The 23,996-nt window shown below is 41.2% G+C and overlaps 1 protein-coding gene across 1 annotated transcript in view; it reads right to left on the reverse strand.

The window, feature by feature from the left end:
- The window catches only part of LOC118007360 (disintegrin and metalloproteinase domain-containing protein 17), a 51,253-nt gene extending 34,508 nt beyond the window's left edge, over positions 1-16,745 (reverse strand). Inside the window, exons 1-2 of the mRNA XM_035000422.1 lie at positions 16,465-16,745; positions 5,479-5,611 (exon numbers count right to left, since the gene is read on the reverse strand). Of these exons, the coding sequence (XP_034856313.1) occupies positions 5,479-5,611; positions 16,465-16,549 (218 nt within the window). The 5' untranslated portion in view covers positions 16,550-16,745. The remainder of the gene's footprint in view (positions 1-5,478; positions 5,612-16,464) is intronic.
- Between the last annotated feature and the right edge of the window lie 7,251 nt (positions 16,746-23,996).

Raw genomic sequence — 23,996 nt, forward strand, 5'->3', positions numbered from 1 at the left:
AAAAAATTTTTTTTTTTTTTACAAATTTCTTTAGCTATAAGAATTTGGCAAACCAAAAAAAAGACCAGATTGGGGCCGGGGGGGAGATTCAAACAGCTTATGCGTTCATCTTTCCTGGAGACCGTGAAGAATAAGGAAACACACGTGGATAATTTAAGTTGGAATCCTGCTTGTCTGAAAAATTTATCAAAGACTGGTATTATTAGATATGACTTATTGAATACCTATTCTGCACTAAACTCTGCTTACATTGTCTCCACTTCACACAGTAAATACTGCTGGCTGGAGGTCAATCAATATACTCAAGATTACACAGCTAGTAAATGATGAAATTGGAAACTGAACTTCCTTTATTTCAAAAGCCTGTACGGGCTGCCTCTACCAATCAAGCTGGTCTTATTGCTGTGCAAAATTAATAATTGCTACTTTCTATATTTAAAAGCACTCATGCTTTTTTTCTCCTTCTAAAGAGAACTTATCCTGAAAAAAATTAATCCACAATTCCTATGAGGAAAATAAATGTTAAGGTATCCAACACAGACATTAAAATACATACTCCAGCTCTTTAGTTGGCTTGATATTCTTTTGTTTTCTACCAGTTTCAGTCCTGACATAAAATCTGTGTATGGTGAGCAAGAATTTTTCAATTATTATTTACCCTTTCAATGTGCCCATGAACACCAAAGATAAAGGTATGTTTTTCATCTCAACCACAGGAACAAATTTTGTCAGCCGTGGGACTGAAACTATGAAATGTTACTTCCCCATGGGTTTGTCCTAAGTCTAAACTGCCAGAAAGAATCTAGACTAGGACTGTCTCCATAGCAACAAATATTTTTAACTTTTTGAGCATAACAAGGTAATTTTAGTTCTCTTGTGGTTTTTTAATGGTCAAAGAGAAAGACAATAGAACATTATTTCAAAAATCCTTAGAACATCTTCTCCTGTTCACCTAAAACCTATCTTCCCACACATTCACAGCTACAATTTTTTTGTTATGCTGACGACTTTGTTTAAAAAAAAAAAAACAAAGCATCCCTATTCTAAATGCACTATTCAGCTTCAGAGCCCTTTAGGAGTCTTAATATTACTTTTACTTAACATTCTTTCTAGAAAAATCACTGAATTTGCACTTTGTTTTCTACGCTAAGAATCTGCTCTTCTATAAAGATAAGGACCAACAGATGGTAAAATTCCTGTTTTCTGATTTTCCAATCTTCACCTTTGGTCAGAATTTATATTTTACTTTATCTTACCAAAATTATGTGAAGTCATGTACTTATAGACTTCCTTTAGCATTTTCATTTATCTGAGTTTTGATTTAAGGATTTACAGTAACTACAAACTAGTGTTAATCCGCCTGAATTGACAATATTTCCTTTTTGTATATATTACACACTGTCTAATTAAATGTCACCATATATAGTTACCAATTTATTTTCTTATGATGAGAACTTTTAAGATCTACTCTCTTGGGGCGCCTGGGTGGCTCAGTCGTTAAGCATCTGCCTTTGGCTCAGGTCATGATCCCAGGGTTCTGGGATCGAGCCCTACATCGGGCTCCCTACTCTGTGGGAAGCCTGCTTCTCCATCTCCCACTCCCTCTGCTTGTGTTCCCTCTCTTGCTGTGTCTCTCTCTGTCAAATAAATAAATAAATAAATTAATTAATTAATTAATTAAATAAATCTACTCTCTTACTAAATTTCACATATGCAATACAATATTAACTATAGTCACCATACTGTACATTACAACCCCATGACTTATTTATGACTGGAAGTTTGCACCTCATGTCTATTTTTAATGGTCCATTTAGCTGGATATGTATCACTTCCATTTCTTTTTTTTTAAAGATTTTATTTATTTATTTGAGAGAGAGAGAACGAGAGAGAACACATGAGAGGGGATAGGGTCAGAGGGCAAAGGAGACTCCCTGCCGAGCAGGGAGCCCGATGCGGGACTCGATCCAGGGACTCGATCCAGGGACTCCAGGATCATGACCTGAGCCGAAGGCAGTCGCTTAACCAACTGAGCCACCCAGGCGCCCCTGTATCACTTCCATTTCTTTACTAGTTCTATCCCTCTTCAAATAATTTGAGATATTTCACTTTTAAGAGAAATATCTAAATCCTTTGTTAAAGGTGCAACATTAAAAAAAAAATGTAACATTATCAAAAAGTATTAAAACAATATTTTTAACTTTTTCATTACTTTAGAATAATAGTATTTCTTGATTTATAAAACAGAGGAAATGTTAACTTCTTGGCAAATTTCAGGTTTTTTCTTTATAAAATTACTTTTTAACTTCTCATACAATTTCTCAGTGTTTCCATGCTTTTCAACTGCTATTATAATAATCATATACAAATTTAATTTTATGACCTTGGTTTAAATTACCTTGCCTTCCACTACTGTCTAAAACCAGAAAATCTAATCATTTACAATTACCATTAAGTAATGAGCAGCTTCACATTGGTAAGTTCGGCCCTATATAAACTGATCATTTCAAATATCCCACTTTGTTTTCTTTTAACACAGCGTAACAGAAAGGGCCTTGGAGTCTGACAAACCTAGCTCAAATCCTGTTTCCACCACTTACTCATGGCCTTAATCTCTGAATCTAAGTATCTTGATCTACAAATGAAAATAATACCATAATGCCACCTACTAATAACTGAATAGTTTTCAGGGTTAAATAAACTATTTTAAAGTACCTGATCCAAAGTTCTCCTACACAGTTAGATACATTTCCATTTAAACACTTAAGATGGGGACGCCTGGGTGGCTCAGTTGGTTAAGCACCTAGCTTTGGCTCAGGACATGATCCCAGACTTCTGGGATTAAGCCCCAAGTCACCTCTGGTTCCCTGCTCAGTGGGGAGTCTGCTCCCTCACCCTCTGCCTCCGCTCCACTCCCAGCTTCTGCTCCCTCTCACTCTCTCAAATAAATAAAATCTTGAAAAAAAAACAACAACCCTTAAGATGGAAACCCTGTAAAATAAATTACAAATCTCCCTGCTTCTTTACACAGAGAGATAATATGTAGATATTGTTGAACATTTTCTTAAAGAACCAATGTCATCTATGAGACCTGAAAGAGAGGAATGTGTGAGGTTATGAGAGTATTTCCCCCCATAGAAAAGACTCTACGAGCCACCTCAAACCTAACTTAAAAAAAAAAAACCGAGAAAGCTAAATTTTGAGTTCTTATTTTGCAGTTTTCCCCTTATCCTTTGCTCCTAATTTATCTCTTAATACTATACCCGCTCCTGGAATGCCTGGCTGGCTCAGTCGGTTAAGCGGCTGCCTTCGGCTCAGGTCGTGATCCCAGGGTCCTGGGATCAAGTCCTTTATTGGGCTCCCTGCTCGGTGGGGAGCCTGCTTCTTGATCTGCCTGCCTCTCCCCCTGCTTGTGCTCTCTCTAACAAACAAATAAATAAAATCTTTTAAAAAAAAAATACTATATCCGCTCCTTCACCAAAATCCCTATCTGCACAGCAGAAACAGCACAGGCTTGTATTCAAATCCTTTATCTTCCATTCACTAGCTGAGTGACCTTGAGCAAGTTACTCAACCTCTCTGAGTCTCAATTTTTTTCCCCAAAAGCAGAGTAACAAAAACTTTGTGGAGCACAGTGAGAATTAGAGACAGCATGTGCCAAGTGCCTCCTCAAGTAAATTACACAAAATAAGTAGCAGATAGACTATGATTATTATTATCATCACTGTTCAAATTGGCTATAGGTCTGGAAGCTGGATAACCAATATGACAATATTTTGACATGAACTCTGACAGAAATTATTCAAAAATAATCTAAGAATGATGGCAATAACTAAAAAAAAATACCAAAAGATACTGTAAAATATATCTGCATAAAATATCAGTTACACATATGATAAATATACTAAGCATGACCACAGTTCAGGATCCAAATAAACCAATCAGAAAAATGGTAAAAGGATACGAAAAGGGAGACACAGAAAAATAAATCACTTATAAACACGTGAAAAGATGCTCAATTTCACACAAAATGAAAATCAAGACAAATATGAGACACCATCCCCTTTCACAGGGACAAAAATTAAGGGCTGATAAAACCTATTGCCAAGGACAACAGGAAACAGGTAAGCTCATACACTGCTGCTAGAAGAATAAATTGGGCTAATGTCTTTAGGAAGAAATATGGTAACATCTGTAAACATTTATAGTATGTATACCCTTGACTCATTCTCCTTTCAGGAATGTATCCTGTAAAAATGCCTAGACAGAGTATATTCACAAAGATATTTATTGGAGCACTGTTTGCTATAGAAAACAAAAATCACTTTGGTTAAACGATATGTATTTATAAGTTCTTAGCCAACAAATCGTTACAATTCTATGCAATAGGAATATTTATACAGCTTTTAAAAAGGAGGTATATATACTTATCTATATTACCTACATGTACACAGATCTACATGCAAAAAATATGCATTAAAATCTTTTAGAGGTTAATTTGGGAAACCTCTCTAGGTCAGCGAAGTTTGAGGAGAAGCGAAAATTTCTTATACCCTCCATAGTTTGCTTTTTAAACCAAGTTTATGTATTACTTTCTTTTTAAAAAGTATTTCTTGGGGGGCGCCTGGGCGGCTCAGTTAAGCATCTGCTTTCAGTTCAGGTCATGATCCCAGGGTCCTGGGATCGAGCCCCACATTGGGCTCCCTGCTCAGCAGAGAGTCTGCTTCTCCCTCTGCCCCTCCCCCTGCTCATTCTCTCTTTCTCTCAATAAATAAAATCTTAAAAAAATAAAAAAGATTATAAAAAATAAAAACAGGCCTTCCCCATTTGTTGGGGAAGGCCTAACCTACAAATTCAGAGTGATTCAGTCCATTTACACCTCTCATTGTGTGTTTTGATATTAGTAAAGCTCCCTAAAAAGACTTCAGAAAGAGGCCTGCAATTATCTAACAGATTTATATCTGCAAAACATAAGAGAAAGCAAAAGAAAAGAAAGAAAAGACCACATCAATTTATGCCACAATGTAAGAGGAACTCAATATACACAGAGCACTGATTTCTCTATCCAGCTTACCACAAGGCTGTGGGGTCCTGAACAAATCCTTGATCTCTAAACCTCAGTGTCTTCACATATAAAATGAAGATAATATTTAGTACACAGTTGATGGTTCTAAAGTAGCATACAATATTTTAAGGTATCATAAATCATGCAATTAATTAAAATCCTTTGTTAGAATCCCACAAACATTATTACCATCATTAATACCTTTGGAATACCCATTTGCTTGTTTTTAATAATCATCACTATGAATTTTAGAATAAGCAATAAGTAATATAAGAATTATGACTGTAATTATATCAATTACAAATTTTTAAAAGGTAACTTCCTAAGACTCCAGTAAACACCCTTATTTTTCTACTTTTGCCAAACTAAGTCCCCCATTGCCCCAATATTTTTTTATAAATAGTTCAAATTACCTTTTCAAAGCTGAAAAAGTCAGTAGTGTTTCTAAATGTGTTGAGGCCTGTAGATCCCTTTTTCTTACTGAGTGCTGTTGGATATTGGATAAAGAGAGGATATCGTAGTCTGAGAGTAAAGAATCAAGCTTCTCTGAAACGAAGGTAAAAAGGTTATTAACACCTAAACTTACTAATCAATTTTAATATCACTAAAATGACAAGGTCTGACAACAAACTCTTTCTGACATAACGCATTTTGAAGTGCTAAGCACAACCTATGAAGCGTTCTTGCCAAAACAGATAAATAAAAAGCAAAAAAAAAAAACAAACCACAAATTAAACCTGAATTTAATCAAGACCTAACTTCCAGTTTTTAAGACATAAAGGGATTAGACTGCCAAATTAACTAACAACCTTAGGAAGCAATCAGCCACATCCAGAATGTCAGAATTCCTACAGAATAAATGACCCAATTTCTTCAGGAAATAAATGGTATGGGAAAGAAGGGACAGGCAGAGACATAATACAGTGGTCCTCTCTTATCTGAGGTTTCAAGTTCCGAGGTTTCAGTTACCTGAGGTCAGCTGTGGTCTGTCAGGAGGTCAGTATACATGAGCCTAACACCAGGTCAAAATGCCTACATCATTCACTTCACTTCACCTCAACATGTATGCAGTTTATCATCTCACAGCATCACAAGAAGGGTAAGTACAGTAAAATAAGATCTGAGGAGGGGGGCGCCTGGCTGGTTCAGTCGGTAGAGCATGCAACTCTTGATCTTGGAGTTGTGAGTTCAAGCCCCACGTTGGGCAGAGAGCTCACTTAAAAAAAAAAGATTTTGGGAGAGACCACATGTGACTTTTATTACAGTCTATTGTTATAATTGTTCTGTTTTATTATTACTGTTGTTAATCTCTTGTTATGCCTAATTTAGAAATAAACTTTACCGTAGGTATGTATGTACAGGAAAAACATTCCGTCATAGGGTTCAATACTATCCACAGTTTCAGGCATCCACTGGGGGTCTTGGAACGTATCCCCCCACAGATAAGCAGGGACTACTCTAGACAAGAACACAGCAAGCAAGCCAACGTGTGAACCTTTTTGGATCCTACATCAAACAATCAACCTGGAAAGATATTTGTGACAATTGGGGAATCTGAACATGAGTTCATATTCATACTAGATACTAATAATTTTGCTATCTCAGAGTGTCATATTACATTATCAGCTAAATTCTAAATTCAAGGCATTTCTGGCTTGCCTGCTTAGAATTTCTAAGATGAAGGTGACCAACTTGACCTGACCACTGCTAGGCTGGGCTACATCAATTCCTTATCAATTGATGTGTAGTATGAAAGAGGAACAAATGAACAAAAGTATTAATGGCCTGAGCGAACAGAAAGTAAATCTTTACAGAGAAATTACATATTCCAAATTAAAGAGCAAAAGAGTGGTAATATCCCAAACACTGCTGCCCTCAACAGACACAGAATGATCAATCCACTGGACATTAGAAGTGATATGACCAAACTAATCCCTGAAAAAAAACCAACATTATTTTACCCGATTGACTTGGAACCCAAGAAAAGCAAACATGTGCCGCCCTAAAGATAAAACAAAATGTTTTTATTTGGTACAGAGCAAAAGTAAACACTATAAAGGATATGATACCCATTAAGTCACTTTTCATCAGCAACTCTGCTGCCTCTTCCAAAATCAGGAGGATTTTTGGAAGAGAATTTTGGTGACTGAAATCTCTGTAGAAACTGTCTAAAAATATTTGAGCTGATGCTTTCCTTTTCTCTCAACAAATATCACTACAGAAGCAATGGTATTCAAAATCATTCCACTGGACTTAGAATGTCCTTAAAATATAGCACCAGGAGCTTAAAATACAAGTATATTGTTCCTGAGTTTACAATATGCCCACAAGACCACTTTTAAAAGAACTGACCCAGTACTCTTCTCCTGCCTCTTCTCCCTCTTCTTCACTCACCAATTCATTAATTCACTATTATATGCCAGGCTCTGGTCTCAGTACTGATATAGCATTAAATAGAGCAAAGTCCTTGCCTACTGCAGCACTCGTTTTAGTGTGGGAGAGACAATGCACAATATAGGTCAGTGCTATGGACATTAAAGCAGAACAGCAAAGACAGGGAGTAGGCAGGGCCCGTTTATAAAGAGTGGTCAAAAGAAAGATGCTTCACTGTTACACAATATTTAGGCAAACCTGAAGAAAACAAGAGGTAAGCATGATGTTATATGATGAAAGTAAATTTCATCAAAGTCCATCCAAATCAGGGCACCTGGGTGGCTCAGGCGGATAAGCTACCGACTCTTGATTTCGGCTCAGGTCATGATCTCAGGCTCATGAGAGCCTGTGTGGGGCTCTGCGCTCAGTGGGGAGTCTGTTTCTCTCTTTCTCCCTCTGCCCCTCCCCCAATGTGCACATGCTTGCTCTAAAATAAATGCAAAAAATCTTAAAAAAAAAAAACCCATCCAAGTCTCTAACTCAAGATAATATTAAATAGAGTGGCAGCAAAGTTGACATCTGTTGGGTACCACTCGTTTTCCATCAACAAAACGTCCTTTAAAATTTAATCCGTAGAAAGGCTGTTTGAAAAGGCATCAGTCACTTTTATGGCAATAGATGGTCCTTGGTGATTTGGCCTTGTTAATTACAAGGCTTAGCCGCACCAATGAAAAACCTTCAAGCAGCTTACCATTTATTCAACTTTTTTTTTTTTAATGTAGGCTCCACGCCCAACGTGGGTCTCCAACTCATGGGCCCAAGATCAAGATTCACATGCTCTACCGACTGAGCCAGCCAGGTGTCCCTATTCAACAATTTTCGAGTGTGTGTTTCCTACAAGACACCTTGCTGGGTGTTTTATTATGTAATCTGTACAAACATACCTGATGTAGTATCCCCTTTTCACAGACGAAGAAACAAGCTCAGGGAGAAGTACATCACAAAGCTAATTTAGCACAGAACCAAGATTTGAACTTGAACTTCTCTGGCTGAAAACCCCAAGCTTCACTGATGTCATACTTGTGAAACTCCTTAAAAATATCCTGGCTCTGGGGTGCCTGCATGGCTCAGTCGGTAGAGTGTGAGACTCTTGAGCTCGGGGTCATGAGTTCAAGCCCCATACTGGGTGTGGAGCCTACTTTAAATAATTTTTTTAAAAGTTAAATATACATATATATTGCCTATATACGTGTGTGTGTGTATATCTGTATCTCCTAGGGGCGCCTGGGTGGCTCAGCCAGTTAAGCATCTGCCTTCGGCTCAGGTCATGATCCCAGGGTCCTGGAATCAAGCCCCACATCAGGCTCCTTGCTCAGTGGGTAGCCTGCTTCTCCCTCTCCCTCTGCCTGCCGCTCCCCCTGCTTGTGCTTGCGCTCTCTCGCACCTTCTGTCAAATAAATAAAAATCTTAAAAAAAAACAAAAACAAAACCTAGCTCTTCCTGGACCTTCTACTTCTTGGCCTCCTACTTTTTGATGTGTTAACCAAACATGGCCTCGCCTCCCTCTGAATTCTGTAGCCGTTTGTTAATACCTTTTTTCTGGCACTTTTGTATTATATTTGTCTTCTCTCACAAATAGACTGTAAAACAGCCAAAAGGGAGCTGGGCTGTATTATTCACAGTACCCTTACCTCACAAAACCCAGCACAGCACCTTGCAAAAAACAGCATTGCTGTGTCTACAAATTGCACAAATCCTCAGTGCTGAGATGCTGATACAATCCTTTACAGCTCTTCAACTTCCCTGATACAGGTTGGTACATGAATTCAGTTTCATTCAAGATCAAAATCACTCCTACTGCCTGAGAAACTTAACCTCAATACTGTAGTGTCATTGTCAATAACACAAGCCAGTTGTTCTCAAAGTGTGGTCCCCACACCAGCAGCATCACCTGGGAACTTGTTAGAAAGGCCAGTTTTCAGGTCTCCTCTCAGTCCTACTCAAGTCAGAAATCCTTGGGTTGAGGCCCAGTGATCTGTGTTTAACATGCCTTCCAGGTGATGCTCATGCACTCACGTTTGAAAACCAATGAACTGGGCTCAAGGAAGCAGCTCAAAGTGAAGATAAAGCTTTAGGCACAAAGACGGTCCTTGTTCAGCCTTGCATTATTTTTAAGAACAAAAATCAGAAACAAGGTAAATAATGGAGAAACAGATAAATTATAGCACTTCCAAATGACAAAAGAAAAATCTCCAATTATTAAAAATGCTGGTAACAACAGATTTTTAAGAACATGGGAAAATACTTACACTATAATATTAAATAAACAAGCATAGATTAAAAAAACTATTCATATTGCATGATCTTAACTATGTATAAAAATAGGTCTAGAAAAAAGAAAGGGCACGAAAGTAACATCACTGGTTATCTTTACGTGTATTTTCCATAATAAGCACTTTTAAAATGTAGCTTGCTAAAGCACTTTAAAATACCTAACTAATGTGTTTCAACTGTAATTTGTCCTCTTATAATAACTAGATACCTCACACTGGATGCCCTGGAGCCATTCCAGACAACATGATACAGGCACCCCCCTCATGCCACAAGCAGAGATCCTGCTCTCACTAAGCCCTTCACCAGCAAGGAGCCTCTCAGATACTTGGCATTTCACCCTACTTCACCTCCAAAATTCCAACCACTGGTAATCTCAACTTCCTATAGCTTTTTCAACAGAATTTGAAACACTTCCCAAGAGTTTATCTTTTATCTATATCCAAATCTCTCAATAAACTTAAGTACAAGCCACTTAATTATCTTTCTTAGCACTCCACAATGGCTGCCCAGGGAACACCTTCCCGGCTTTCTACAAGTTGTTCCAGCAGTCCAGCAGTAAACAACTGAGCTTTTCTCATTTTAGCTGGCTACAAACACAAAATTAGAAAACAACAGACACCATTCAAAAGGTCAAACTAGAGCACTACTTTATTTAGGTATCCCCTGCCCAACCCTCCCCGCTCTTCTCTGCCACATGCTATGGTTTCCCTCACTCGGCCTCCTGTGTCCAGTTAGTTTCTAGTCTTAGAGACGCTATCCTCCCTTACTGCTTTTGTATCTTTGCCACCCCCACCGCTCCTTTCCTGCATACACATTCTGCACTTCATTTTCCTCCCTTCCACCAGACCCGTCCTATTCATTTCTTCAACATTTACTGAAAATGTTCCACCTTCCAGGCACTAGGGATATAATGGAAAGAAAGAGGAATGTATTTCTGATATTATGACACTGGAGGAAAGACCACCATACACAAAAATTATAAAGTATGTAAAGTACCAAGGGAGAGGAAGTGGCAGGAAGTTATGGAAGGACAGAGCAGGAGGATGACCCCTGCCTGGCGAGCCAAGGATGCTTTCCCAGGGAAACAGTATTGAAGTTAAGACCAAAAGGATGAGGAGACCGCCAAGAGAAAGAAAGGACAGGGTTCTAAGTAGAGGGCCTAACACATACGCTGAGGTCCCCAAGAAACACAGAGCATAATTCTCAAAGAAATGAAAGCAACTCACTGAAGCCGGAGGACACAACGGCACACAGATGGGAAGAGGTGTGAGGCTGGAGGCAGGCAGAATTCGGTCACAAAGGGCCAGGGAACTAAGTTAAGGATTTTGGACTGTGCATAAGGCAACAGCTGTAAGAAATTTCACTGTGACTGCAGGGTGGAGCGTGGGTTAGAAGGGAAGAAGACCAGAGTCTGGGAAATCCGCTAGTAAGCAGCCAAGCAATCCAGGCAGAGATCATGAAAAGACCCCCAGGTTTCTGGCATAGGTACGTGGGTGGATAGCGGCACCACATTCACGGAGATAAAAAAAAAAACACGAGTAGGAGTAGGTTTGGGGGAGGAGTTGACAGAAGGGAACAGCTGGATGTTGAAAGATTCTGGAGTTCCACACTACATCTCGTTCCTCATATAGTTTACAATTACACTGTTCATTTATATAGGATTTTTCTGCATTAAGTTATCATATATTTGCAGTTATGTTACTGGTAAGTCACATAGTGATTTTAGGCAGGGAGAAATCAAATCTGTTCTGTATGATTTTCAACACTGACATGAGCAGTAAAAAGCAGCTGATACTTCATTCCTTCTGTATGTTCTCAAAGAATAAGGAGAAAGCTGGAGCTTCAGGCCTGCAATAAACTGGCTTTCTCGATGTAGGTGTGAAGTGGCCTATAGATTTCAGAAACCTACCACTCCATCCTTCTTTTACACCCAAATTGTTTCATCTCTGGGATATGCTCTTATGGCCACTGACTGATACAGTGACAAACTATACCCATATTTCTTTCATCAAGCCCAGAGTCAACACTTTTAAGACAAAACCAATTTTTTTTTAGTTTTATTTTTTATTTTTTTAAAGATTTTATTTATTTGTCAGAGAGTATGCACAAGCAGGGGGAGCGTCAGGCAGAGGGAGAAGCAGGCTCCCCGCTGAGCAGGGAGCCCGATGTGGGACTCGATTCCAGGACCCTGGGATCATGACTTGAGCCAAAGGCAGATGCTTAACCCACTGAGCCACCCAGGTGTCCCAGGATAAAAACAATCAACTGTTGTATGAAAAGAGTCCAGGAACACTTGTGGACTTTTTACTTAATTTCTCTTTTCTTTTTGCAATAAATTGAATATTCTTGGACTATAACTTGCAAGTATAATGCAGAACCCCTGTAGCCCTCTGCTCACTCTCAACTGCTCTGCTGTGTGGAGTACAAAGAGTTTCCCAAGATGACACTATCAGTGTCATCTTCTGGTGTCAGAAGTGGAAAAGAAAAAGCCAGGACTGCTATGAAGTGTTCAGTCTACTTGTGTAGAAGACACATGAGACCTGAATGCACTTCAGGACTCCCCAAATGATGCAGGAGAAGGCAGTGACCTGGCCAAGTTACTGTGAAGTAGGCCCCAGATGTGGGTGAATCCCTCCCTGGGACTAAAGGATGAGGAAAAGGAGAACAGTGCTCTCTGCTAGGCAGTGGAGCCCAGAGCCTGGGAACTAAAAACTCAATTTTCTGGGTTTACACCAGTTAGGGGGGATGGAGGATGAGCTGCCTCAGTAATTCCCTATCAAGAACTCTTCACCAGGGCCAAGATTCTCCAGCAAGACCAGTCACACGGAAACTCTGAGCCCAAATAAAAGTCTGCACAACCCAAGGGAATCTCTAAGGAAACCGGGATTGGTCCATACAGCTCTGTAGCTGAAAGGGACACAAATTCAGGTTAGGCAATGAGACTACTTCCATAATATCAAGTGGGCAGTTGGATACATGAGTATGGAGCTTCAGCGAACAAGTCTAGATCAGAGTACATATTTAGTAGTTATCAGAATAACAATCAAATGTAAGTGAAACCAGAGCAGCAGATGAGACTTGTCAGGGCCTACAACTCATGTTAAAAGAAAAGAAAGGAAGAGAGAAAGAAGCGGTGTGGGGAGGTAGATACCAATCCCTTGGTTGATTTTAGGGCTAAGTTAAGGGATATATGAAAAAGCACTTTATTTCGCTTCCCTACCTCAGTAAAACCAATTTCCTACTCCTCTTTCCCTCCATCAATCTTTTTCAGACTTTCTTTAAATTATACTTCCAACTGAAAACACCATCCCTCACAAATACAAAATGGTCAAGAACCCAAAAATCAATGACATTTGGCCTCAAAGGACACCTACACTTAATGTTCTGGAAACTCAGTAAAAGCCAAAAGGATTTCTCCCAATGTCTCCACCATGGCTCTCTGCTTAACTCTTCATTCTATTCTAGAAATACAGTTTATCTCTTCGACTAGTTCAAAGCAGACTGGCATTAAAATCTCCCTTGGAACAGTTAGGGTGGTTAAGTGTTTCAGTTTCAAAGGAATGTAGCTTGTAAGCAAAATTAACATCAAAAGAGGAAGCCAGATGTCAAAATATTGAGCAAAATGGGGCTGTCAATAATGAAAAACAAGCACTGCAATGTGGAGAATCCCCACACCAATAACCTCAAGGTAAATTTCAAAATGTTTCAGATACAAACCTTCATCCCTCATCTGTGACCTGTATTTTTTCCCTCCACCCACTACATCCTCTTTTATTAAAAGTAACACAAAGGGAAAACACTTTTGAAATCAGAGTGAGACTTATACACCCCAGCTGCAACTTCAACAAGATATCATCATGACTAAGTTCACATGACTCATAACTTTCCTGAATTATGCAATTCATAACAGTTCAATTGAAATCATCTTGGGTGTCCTGTGGAGTACTCCAAAAGCCAGGATTCTAGTATACGTTTCTATCCTTCAGAAAAATGTTGTCAAATCCCAGGGTGCCTAGGTGGCTCAGTCGGTTAAGCATCTGCCTTCAGCTCAGGTCATGATCTCAGGGTCCTGGAATCGAGCCCCACGTCAGGCTACCTGCTCAGCGGGAAGTCTGCTTCTCTCTCTCTCCCTCTCCTTCTGCACCTAACCCACTCTTACTATCTCTCTCAAATAAATAAGTAAAATTTAAAAAAAAAAGTTATCAAATCCCTAATCAATATTTAGTACTGAGGGGCACCTTATTGGCTCAGTTGGTACAGCATGCAATTCTTGATCTCAGGGTTTTGAGTTTGAGCCCCACATGGCGGGTAGTGTTTACTTAAAAAAGAAATTTAATACTGAGTTTATGGTAACATTTATAAGACGAGCAGACTACAATAAACCACACTCTTTAACTATAAAACTACTCTTTGATCTTGACCAGTTCAATCTAAATAATGGTAAAGCTAAGCAACTAATCACATCTGGAGCCATCAAACACACACACACACACACACACACACAGTCATTCTTCAGAAGAAAAAATACCCACAAGGCATATACTTATCACTGTGAGAATGTGACAACTCACTACACCTTTCTGAGGCTCATTTCTCCTATTGTTTTATTTGAAAAACTAAAACATGATCTATAAGGTTCCTTTCAGCTCTACAGTTTGTAAGTGCCCCCACCAAGGAGTGTCCTTATTTTCCCTCTTCACCTACCTAAACTTAAAGTCTGGGCTTGAGTATCACCTCCTTCAGGGAGCCTTCGATAACTTTCCCAGGCTAGATTCAGTGCCTCTTCATGATAATAATACTTGCCGTAATGTATTGTATCACTCTCCTCCATGTTGTTTTTGGAATTGTCCGTTTAGATCTCTCTGTACCACTATGCAAAGGCTTTTTGAAGTTGCATATTGTCTGATCGATCTCCAATGCCACACAAAATACTTGCATACGGTATGTGCTCTTCTAACATTTTGTGAATAAATGGGTAAGGCTATGTATGCATTTTTCTGGCACTGGTGGTCAGCATTTTGCAAATAAAAAACACACAGTCAAAAAAAACCCCTCCATGATCTGTGAATGTTGTGGAGGATTCATCTAGAAAGTAACGTTTTCCTTTTTACTATGGACATCCTTAGGATTCATGCTACTTATTTTTCCACCTGTGAACAAGAGCATTATAAAAATGCAACAGCTGTGTTACAGTAAAAATTTAATTTTAATATCAAAATACATGTTTGTTTCTATTAACATTTATCCTTATGAAGTAGATCCTTACTCTATCCCTCCATCCTGACCACCACTACCTCAAAATTTTCCTTCAGTATGTACTGACTTATCACATCTCAGCCCTTCCTAACAAGCTCCCTTGCCTTTCATTACACCAGTCACCTGTAATCCATTTCAAGTTGAGATAACCACAAAACAGCTGTTCAGGTGAGAACACTCAACAGCTTTAATACCCTCAGTCAATTACAATTTCTGTCCATTAAAAAAACTGCCAGTAAACTAATGTGAAAGTTTTTATTAGATATAAAGAAAACCCACATGCGGTCTCAATCTGCATAACACTACACATGGAATCATGGTGGGATTTGGAGACCAATACAACCATGAAAAATCAACTTTGCACACTGGGAAAATATACTGTTTCATACTTAATTACTAAACTGTCTTATATGTCAACTTTTGTAAGGCAAAGAATCCTAACACTTCGTAAGTTTACACAAATTTCACATCTCTTAATGTACGTCCATCCTAAAATCCAATCTCTTCAGAAAATCTAAATAAGAGTGGGTGGAGGAGGGGACAATTGGGTGATGGGCATTAAGGAGGGCACCTGATGTAATGAGCACTGGGTGTTATATGCAACCGATGAACAACTAAATTCCACCCCTGAAACTAATAATACAGTAAATTGAATTTAAATTTCAAAAAAGGTGTTAGTTGAAAAAAAAAGAGAAAATCTAAATATGAACCCTCTACTTCCTGGACTCAAAACTAATCAAATTGGTCATCCCTGATAATTTCTTTGTTTAAAATGGCAAGGAAGGCATTCAAGCGGTTATCAAAGAGTTGGCGTGGTAGGTTCAAGCGCCCCCTCCCAGCACCCCCAATAAGCTACAATTTAAGTAAGGACATGCTTACAAAGCTCGCAAAACTCAAGTCCAAGATGAGTTCTCCAGTCACCGCCTTCCAACCAGATTACTACATAAAGAACCTCCTACAGCAGAAATTCTAGTTCGCTCCTTGCAGAGCCAGGAAGAGCTGCTGGAGCTTTGGGCCCTTCCTATCCGCACCCCCCCCCCCCCCCCCAAGTCCTGGCTCTGGTAGCAACACCTTAGTAGGGCAGGGACCTGGACCACATCTCCTTCCCCAAACACGAGCCAACACCACCCCCCTTACCGCTTTCCCAAACACAATCCCAAAACACAAACTCAGGAGGCAGACCCCTCCCAGGCCCTCAGTCACTACCGGGAGCCCCTTCCAGTAGCCCTTTCCCATTCAGAAAGACAAGCCCTTCTCCCTTCCTTCTCTCAACTCCGAGAGCCACACCCCCTTCCTGCACGAAAACTTAGGGACGCGCCACCGTCCAATACTCCGCCCCTAAGCCCCTGAAAGATCCTGGTCCCCTGCTTTTCCCCGAAAGCAGCGCGCTCCAGGCGCCCGGCGCCGGCCCTAAGCCAACTCTCCCGGGTCTTTACCGAGTCGCTCCGGGGAATCGTCCGGAGGTCGCGGCGCCACCACGAAAGGAACCACGCTGGTCAAGAAGAGGAGACACTGCCTCATGTTCCCGGCCCGGCCACCGGCTCCACCTCTCTGGGCAGCCTTCGCCTGACGGGGGCCTGGGACACTGCTCACATTGGGAGAGAAGGGGATCCGCCCGGCCCTGCCCCTCAAGCCTCTTTTTCCTCCCGCGCCGCCTACCGGAAGACTCTAGAGCCCGGCTTGAGGCCCCCGGAAGTGCAGGCGGCGCTCCGAGAGGGCGGCTCAACCCGCTTCCGGCTGCCGCCGATCCCCGCCCCGCCCACAGCCGGAAGCCGGGCGCCGCGCGGCATGCCGGGAGCCCCTCGCTCGCCCCGCCCCGTGCCGGCGCCCCGCCCCCTCCCCTCCCCTCCGCCCTTCCCTTCCATCCCCCCGGGTGCGGCCGGCGCCTGCCCGGATGCTGGGCGAGACGTCCTTACTCGACCCATCCTGGCCTCGGCTGTGTCCTCGGGTGACCGCCGCGGGGGAGGCGGGAGCTCGCGAGGAGGCCTTCAGAAGCGCGTCCGCCCGCCTCGGTGGTCTGGGTCCCCCATCTGGTTAGGATCCCTGTATCTTTCACTGCACGGGCCACAGAAACAGCCTTGCGGCCCAGGACGGACACGAAGGGGCGCCTGGCCCGGTGTGGTCGCGGGAATGAGCCAACCACGAAACGCCTGGGACGCAGGACGGCCGAGAAGCCCGGTCCACGCGCCAGCCTCCCGGAGACAAGTGCAGTGTGCCGCCGGGCTATCCGCGCCCAGCGTGCGGCCAGCGGCGGCGTCCGTTGTAAGGAGCAGGGCTTGGTGGAGGGAAATGAACGCGAACTCTGAACGCGCGTTTTCTTGGCGCTGTGGGCAGAGGGTCTGCAAACTCTTACAGATTCTAGAATCCTGCCACTGACTCCTCATCTGTGTGAGCACAGGAGCTAGAATCTTCCAGCCAACTTTTTAAAAAGTCAGTTCTGCGTGGTTCGTGAGCTTAGACTGGAGATTTCCCAAAGCAGTTTGTATTTGGTTTCCTTTGTATAATTTTAGCTCTGTGTAGTTGAGTGAGAGTGTTTATAGTACTGGAGAAAAACATTCTAAAAGCATTGGATGCTTATTGCTCTTTTGGTTCAACTAAAATTTATACAAGTAGGACATAACACATTTTCCACTTAAGAGTGAGTCGAACAGCTTTTCTCCATTATGAAGTGGTAAATTGTTAGGAATAGGATATAGCCTTGCTCGGTGAACTTTCAAGGCTAGTTCCTAATAAAAGACACAAACTGTGGTTTAAACAGGTTCATTGTGGTTTGCCTCATTAAAATCTCAGCATCTTTCCAACAGTTGTTATCCATGGTTACTGGCTTTGCATTTTTGGCTTAACTGAACCTGGTATGTTCATCTGAGGTATGCCTTCATTAAATATAAACATCTGGCATACTTAATCAAAAAGCAAGCCGAATTTCACCTCTGTAAATTGCACACAACTTTAAAAAAAAATTGTATCCCTTGGGGTACCTGGGTGGTTCAGTTAGTTAAGCTTCTGGCTCTTGATCTCAGCTCAGTTTTGTTGTTGTTTTGTAGAAACCATCTTTTTTTTTTTCCATTTAAATTCAACTAACATATAGTGTATTAGTTTCAGAGGCAGAGTTCAGTTATTCATCAGTTGCATGTAACACCCAGTGCCCATTACATCATGGGCATTAAGGAGGGCACATCACCCAGTTACCCCATCCCCCCACCCACATACCCTCCAGCAACCCTCAGTTTCTTTCCTATGATTGAGAGTCTCATGAGGGGTGCCTGGGTGGCTCTGTCGGTTAGGTGTCTGCCTTCAGCTCAGGTCATGATCTCAGGGTCCTGTGATGGAGCCCCACGTTGGGTTCCCTGCTTAGCAGGGAGTCTGCATCTCCCTCTCCCTCTGCCCTTCCCCCCACCTTGGTGTCTCTCTTCTCTCTCTAATAAATAAACTCTTTTTTAAAAAAAGTCTTAAGGTTTGTCTCCCTCTCTGATTTCATCTTACTTTTCCTTCCCTCCCCTCAGCTCAGTTCTTGATCTCAGGGTTATGAGTTCAAGCTCTGCCTTGGGCTCCAGGCTGGGTGTGGAGCCTACCTAAAAAATAATAAAAAAATTTAAAAAACTGTATCCCATAAAAATGTGACCACTGTATACAATTTTTAAACACAATTAGAATATCATCTCCTGAACATCCAGGCACCATGTTCTCCAGCTTATAACTTCAGTAGATCCTAGATTATATTCTTTTGGTGTCTTTCACAGCTCTACAGTGTCTTGCTCATGGAAGGCACTTAGCTGTTTAATAAATGCCATTTTTAATTTTTTAAAGTAGGCTCCATGCCCAATGTGGGGCTTGAACTCACGACCCACAAACCTAGAGTCGCATGCTCTACTGACTGAGCCAGCCAGATGCCCCAATAAATGCTGTTTCTTAAAAAGTAAAGCTCTTGATACATTTTCTTATTCATATCCAGAAGTCTTGGATTTTCAGGGACAGTCCAGATATGAAGCAGTCTCTCCCATTTACAAATCATTACCCAAATTAGGATTTCCAATTTGACTTTTGTCTTTCATTTATCAGTTGTCCATATCTTTCAAGATAAATTAACACCACGTGGGGGAGATAAAGAGCCAGAGGAACATGATAAGAGGGACACACTGGATAGAAGAACAAGTAGTCTGAGCCAGTGGTCTTCAAACTGTTATTCTCTTACCCTCAAAAGAATTGATCAGGATGAAATTTGCAGCATAATGTATGTAAATACATTTAAAATTGAAATTGTTAGAGGTCGTTCTTTTGAATTTACCAAATGGGATATAAATATCTGAGGGATTTGATAGCCACAGTGGTCACCAGCCCCCAAATAGCCCCCCAATGATCCCTGCTTCTTGCTATTCGCACTCTGTATAGTCAGTCCCCTAACACATGGTACCAATAGCATACAGCAGAAGTGATGGTATTTCACTTCAAAGATTTTGAGAGACTATGTCTTCCATCTGCGGTGCTCTCTTGCTTGCTTGCTCTCTCAGGTCACTCGGTGGAACATGCAGGAAGCCTCCAGAGAGGCCCACAGGAATAGAGGTCACCAGCCCGCAGCCAGCAAGTAACTGAGACTTGTTGAAGACTACATGAGTGAGGGGCGCCTGGGTGGCTCAGTTGGTTAAGCTGCTGCCTTCGGCACAGGTCATGATCCCAGAGTGCTGGGATCAAGCCCCTCATTGGGCTCCTTGGTCAGCATGGACCATGCTTCTCCCTCCCCTCCCCACTCATGCTCTCTCTCACTGTCTCTCACTCACTCTCTCAAATAAATAAATAAAATTAAAAAAAAAAAAAAAAGACTACGTGAGTGAGCTTGGAAGTGAATTCTCCAGCCTTAGGCGAGCTTTGAGGTGACTGCAGTCCCCCAACCCAACAGCTTGACAGCAACCTCTGGAGACCTGAGCCCGAACCACCCAACTAAGCCATTCCCTGGCTCCTGACCCTCAAAAACTGTGGGAGAGAATAAATGTTGTTTTAAGCTCCTACATTAGAAGTAATGTGTTACACAGCCACTATCATTTGCTTAAAAAAATACAGCCAGGGGCACCTGGTTGGCTCAGTCCGTAGAGCATGCAACTCTTTGATCTCAGGGTCATGAGTTCAAGTCCCATGTTGGGCATACTGCCTACTTATTTATTTTTTTAAAAGATTTTATTTATTTATTTGACAGAGAGAGACACAGCGAGAGGGGGAACACAAACGGGGAGTGGGAGAGGGATCATGACCTGAGCCAAAGGCAGACGCTTAACAACTGAGCCACCCAGGCACCCCCCAAATTCCTCCTCTTAACACCAGAAGTGGTTCTTTTAATTTAGGATCCAACAAAGATAAGTAAAAGATTCTTGAGAATAACTGATTTCATGCTATAGAATGAATTATTTATAATTTATATACTTACTAGAAGTGAACTTGAGTAAAATAAATTATAAAGAGTAAAATACTTAGTCATTAAACACATACCTCCACATATGGTTCTGGCTGAGTTTGGGCTTTTTTTTCTGTCATCCTAGCTCTATTTCTCTTATTCGCCGCTCTCAGTCCTATTCTAATCCTACCAGTACTTCTGGATGAATAGCGTCTTCCTCACTCCATTTCTAAAATGCTGATTATTCCTGCATCTGTATGTTTTTTTGCCAGTGAACAAGTCTGTGTGAAGCTAGCACTTCAAGAATCATGAGTCCGTTCATAAATCTCCATCAGATAACAAACCCCACTGCTGAAATACAACTATCTACAAAGTCATCTACTAAGAACTCTAGTTTCCAAGATTTTAGTTCAGAAATTGTAACCTAGTTCAGATTCTTTCAGAAAGAAAAGTGAAAATTAAGTCATGCATGGGGCAAAGCATAATATTTGAGGATCCTCACCAACAAACAGATGATTCTTTTCAGAATTTTTAAATGGGCAAGAAAATAATCAGGCCTGATTGAAACTGGAATAATATTTTCCCCCAAGTTCACAAAGAGAGGGAAACCAGCCATTTCGTCTAAAATTTTAGTAACCATTTCTCTCTCTCCTCTCCCTCTGTCCCTCTCTCTCTCACACGCACACAATTTTTAAATGCCTTTTTCTTATCAGGCATCTTTATCACAGGGTTATTATTATTTTTTTATAACTTTCTTTTTTAAGATTTTATTTATGTGTCAGAGAGCGAGAGCACAAAGCAGGGGGAGTGGCAGGCAGAGGGAGAAGCAGGCTCCCCGCTGGGCAGAGAGCCTGATGTGGGGCTTGATCCCAGGATCCCGGGATCATGACCTGAGCTGAAGGCAGACACTTAACTGAGCCACCCAGGTATCCCAAGATGTGTAGTTTTTAAAAAGGTAAACTCAAAGAAGCAGAGAGTAGAATGGTGGTTGCCAGGCGCTGGGATGGGAGGGATGGAAATGGGACATGTTGATCAAAGGCACAAACTTTCAGGTTTTGTTCTGTTTTTTAAGATTTATTTAGAGAGAGAGAGAGAGGGAGAGAGCACATGAGCAGGAGGAGGGGCAGAAGGAAAGGGAGAGAGAATCTCCAGCAGACTTTCCGCTGAGCACAGAGCCTGACATGGGATGGGCCCAATCTCATGACCCTAAGATCATGACCTAAGCCAAAATCAAGTGCCAGACGCTCAGCTGACTGAGCCACCCAGGCGCCCCCAAACTTTCAGTTTTAAAATGAGTAAGTTCTGGGGATCTAATGTACAGTATGGTGACTATAGTTAATAATACTGTATTCTATACTTGAAATTTGCTGAGAGTACATGTTCTCACTACACACACACACAAATACTAACTATGTGAGGTAGCAAATGTGTTAATTAACTTGATTGTGGAAATCATCTCACAATGTATAGGTATATCAAATCATCATGTGGTACATCTTAAATATACACAATTTTTATTTGTCAATTATACCTCAGTAAAGCTGGGGGGGAAATGATACCAAAGAGACCCACATCTTACATTTCCCTCAAAGGACTTATATTTCAGAAGATGAAAGGTACATAGAAACAAAAACACACACAATGTGATATCGGGCTAAAAAACACTGGACGCATGCATTTTTTTCATATTTTTTAAAACAGAATTTTCATTTTGGAATAATTTTAGACTTACAGAAAAGTTGCAAAGTTCATACACAGTGCCCACACACTCTCCACCCAGCTTCCCCTAATGTTCAATCTAACATAATCATGGTATTTGTCAAAACTAAAAAGTTAACGTCAGATTTCACAAATTTTAAGATAATGTGTCTTTTTATGGCCTTTCAAAATAGTGATAAAACACCTAAAATAAAATTTACCATTAGTAACATTCAGTACATTCACAGTGTTTGTACAACCATCACTACTATCTGGTTCCAGAACATTTTAATCAGCCCAAAGAGAAATTCCATACCCAAGTCACTCTCCATTACCCACTCCCCGGCCCTAGCAAGTCTAATTGGATCACACAGTTTGGCCACTAATATTCTTTTTCTGTTCCCCAGTCCAATTCAGGATACCACACTGCATTTAGCTACAGTAACTTTTTTTTTTTTTTTTTTAAATAATCTTGAACTCAAGAGTTGCATGCTCTTCTGACTGAGCCAGCCAGGTGCCCCAGGTGCCCTAGTTACATTAACTTTTTTACTCTTTAGGTTTCATAAACTGTTTCTAAATATTTCATTCTGTAGAGAAGCACTAATTTGCTTAATTGGTGTTCAAGGAAATTGTCCAGTGTGATCCCTCACTACCTCCCCTCTGCACTGGTCTAATAGCTTCTGAAGTGACATTCTTGCCTCTGCTTGCTCTCTACCAATACCTCTATTTATCTAGCTAGGGCTGGCTAAATGTCTTCCCCTCATGACATGTTTCTTGCTTCTTTCATCATCCATTTGTTTTTTCTTTTTTTTTTTTAAGTAGCTTCCATGTCCAGCAATTGCCCAACATGGGGCTTGAACTCACGACCTTGAGATCAAAACCTGAGCTGACATCAAGAGCTGGAGGTTCAACCAACTGAGCCACCCAGGTGTCCTTATCGTCTGTTTGTTTTAACCGCCTTGTTGTCTACTGACGGTATCTTACTTTTCTCCACCAGAGCAAAAGCTCCAAAGGCAAGGACCCTGCTGCCTTCCATAGCAAATAATGGTGCTGTGCATAAGGAAGTCAACAGTATTTATTAAATAAATATGAGTAAGTTATCTGACATACAGCCAGATGTCTCACAATTTCCCCATTTTAATCAAATTAATTTAATGCTTGTAGTGGGTAGAACTGTGTCCTCCCAAAAAGATATGTGCAAGTCCTAACCCCCAGTATTTACAAATGTGACCTTATTTGAAAATAACAGCTTTGCAGATGTAATCAAGTTGAGATGAGGTCATACTGATTAGGGTAGGCCCTAAATCCAATGACTAGTGTTCACGTGAAAGAGAAGCTACTCATGCACGTGCGCACACACACACACACACACACACCATGTAATGAGACAAAAATTGGAGTAGGGGCACCTGGCTGGCTCAGCCAGTGAGCATGTGGCTCTTGATCTTAGGGTCATGAGTTTGAGCCCCGTGCTGGGCACAGAGCTTACTTAAAAAAAAAAAAGTTGGAGTAATGCAGCCACAAGCCAAGAACATCAGGAGTTGCCCACAACTCCCAGAAGCCAGGAAGAGGCAGGGAAGGATTCTCTTCTAGAGATTTCAGAGGGAAAATGGCTCTGCCAACACCTTGATTTTGGACTTCTGGCCTACAAGACTGTGAGAGAATAAATTTCTGTTGTTTTGAGCCACCCAGTTTGTGATAATTTGTTACACAGACCTCAGAGAGTAACACATGGAACACCGGTGGGGGGGGGGGGGGGGGTGTCTCCTCCCCTTTTGCCTTTTCTTCTGAAATTCCTCTTGCCCAGAACATATTTCTAGCCATCAAAACCCTAACCACCCTTCAGTGGCCTACTTAAGACACTGTTGTAGATTCTAGGTCTCCGTG

This window comes from Mirounga leonina, unplaced genomic scaffold (genome assembly GCF_011800145.1).
Source record: "Mirounga leonina isolate KUSES-001 unplaced genomic scaffold, KU_Mleo_1.0 Mir_118, whole genome shotgun sequence".
Lineage (NCBI taxonomy): Eukaryota > Metazoa > Chordata > Mammalia > Carnivora > Phocidae > Mirounga > Mirounga leonina.